We start from the raw sequence: 2053 nt of genomic DNA, 5'->3' as shown, positions 1-2053 counted from the left end.
AAGGTTATCTTTCAGAAATCATTGATAATAATAGTCAACATCTACTGAACAATTACTATGTGCTGAGAATATGCATGAATTTCCACTTATAACTCTCCCAGCAAACTCTTTGGAGAAAAAGATTGGCACACATGAAAATGGTAATGTTATTATTTCATCTTAGAAAGCAATGTATTCTTTTGTCTTTTTCTGATATTAGGAGCATCGAGCCAATGATTGGAGGTGGAAATATTACAGAGGTCACCTACTTCATCCTGCTGGGATTCTCAGATTTTCCCAGAATCCTAGAAGTGCTTTTTGTCATATTCCTGTTTATCTACATTATGACTCTGACCTGGAACCTAAGCCTCATTGTTTTGATAGGGATTGATCCTCACCTCCATACACCCATGTATTTCTTCCTCAGTAACCTGTCTTTTATAGATGTCTGCTATGTCACCTCTACAGTCCCCAAGATGCTCTCCAACTTCTTTCAGAAGCAGCAAACCATCACCTTTGTGAGTTGCATTGTGCAGGACTTTATCTTTTCAACGATGGGACTGAGTGAGTCTTGCCTTATGATGGCCATGGCTTATGACCGCTATGCTGCCATTTGTAACCCATTGCTCTATTCATCAATTATGTCGCCCATCCTGTGTGTTAGGATGGTGTTGGGAGCCTACGTGGCTGGATTCTTTGGTACTTTATCGCTATCGTGTTCTTTGCTTCAGCTCCACTTCTGTGGGCCTAATGTCATCAGACACTTCTTCTGTGATATGCCCCAACTGTTAATGCTATCCTGCACTGACACTTTCTTTGTGCAAGTCTTGACTGTTATATTAACAATGATCTTTGGGATAGCAAGTGTCTTAGTTATCATGATATCCTATATCTATATTGTCATCTCCATTTTGAAGATCACTACATCTAAAGGCAGGTCCAAGGCATTCAACACCTGTGCTTCTCATCTGACAGCTGTTTCCCTCTTCTATATCTCAGGTAACTTTGTCTATTTCAGTTCCAGCTCTGGTGGTTCCTCCAGCTTTGACAGATTTGCATCAGTCTTCTACACTGTGGTGATTCCCATGTTGAATCCCTTGATTTACAGTCTAAGGAACAAGGAAATTAAAGATGCCTTGAAGAGGTTGCAGAAAAAGGCAGTGTACTGCTAAGGTCACAAATTCTGAGAATTCTACAGATTAGATCTGTCAGAATTTCCTTAACTCACAATAATATGCACATACATGGAATATAACAAAAATTCTTTACTGCTTTTGGACAGAGAAACCTGAATTTGACACAGACATATGCCAATATGGCCCAACAGCTGACTCAATGCCATGGAAACACAGTATCTGTAAGTCCCGGAGGTCCCTTATTTTCACCCTACATTCTGGACAGCCTCGTCATTTACAAATCTATCCACAAGTAATTGTGGAACAGCAAGATTTAACAACTTTTTGCATCTTTTGGAAATCTTAGGCCTCTACCCCTAGAGAAGAAATGCCTGGGGGAGGCTCAGAGGAGTCCAGAGACCCATCTCCTAAATGTTCTGATGCAACCTAATAAAGACACGGTGGTAATAACTGATTATTGTGTTTCTGAACAGTTAGGAGTGAAAAGACAGGGTTTCCACTATTGAAAAGAAATAAACCTGTACATTGGCTTGGTTGTGCCTCCTGCAAAGACCAATCTGAGATAGCTAAGGTTTGTCTAAGGCCCTCTCAGTGCTAATAGTCTGATAAGTTTTTGTTTATAGCCTTGTGTCCACTTCCTTAGCTGTAGCATAAGGAAGGTAATTTGAATGATCAAAGGTGACGGAAAGAAGAATACAGTCGATTCAGTGCCATTTATTTATCAGTCTGATGGCTTAATTTCTTGCATCCCAGTGGAGATTTATGATGGGAGATGATATTCAAAGTCCACCCATGTCACAGTCAATAACAATATCTGATATTGTGGAACTCAGGTCTCTCTTTCTCTCTCCCATGAATCTGGAAAACCTACTCTACACTGACAAAGCCAATGGGACCACACTACCACGCTGTTTTTAATATTTCAAGCATCTGTTTAT

At 40.1% G+C, this 2053-nt stretch overlaps 1 protein-coding gene across 1 annotated transcript; it reads left to right on the top strand.

Moving 5' to 3' along the window:
• The first annotated feature begins 209 nt into the window (after nt 1-209).
• LOC134377095 (olfactory receptor 5AN1-like) lies at nt 210-1151 on the top strand. Its single transcript, XM_063095709.1, has one exon. It carries the CDS (start codon nt 213-215, stop codon nt 1149-1151), a length of 939 nt encoding a protein of 312 aa, XP_062951779.1. The 5' UTR covers nt 210-212.
• Nucleotides 1152-2053: the final 902 nt, after the last annotated feature.

Source organism: Cynocephalus volans, chromosome 4 (genome assembly GCF_027409185.1).
Source record: "Cynocephalus volans isolate mCynVol1 chromosome 4, mCynVol1.pri, whole genome shotgun sequence".
In the NCBI taxonomy this organism is placed as follows: domain Eukaryota; kingdom Metazoa; phylum Chordata; class Mammalia; order Dermoptera; family Cynocephalidae; genus Cynocephalus; species Cynocephalus volans.
The sequence above is the reverse complement of the archived record's forward strand: the minus strand, read 5'-3'. Positions and strand labels throughout refer to the sequence as shown.

Bases quoted from the DNA above. Each gene is read 5' to 3' on its own strand.
- LOC134377095 (XM_063095709.1), top strand. From the start codon at position 213: ATGATTGGAGGTGGAAATATTACAGAGGTCACCTACTTCATCCTGCTG.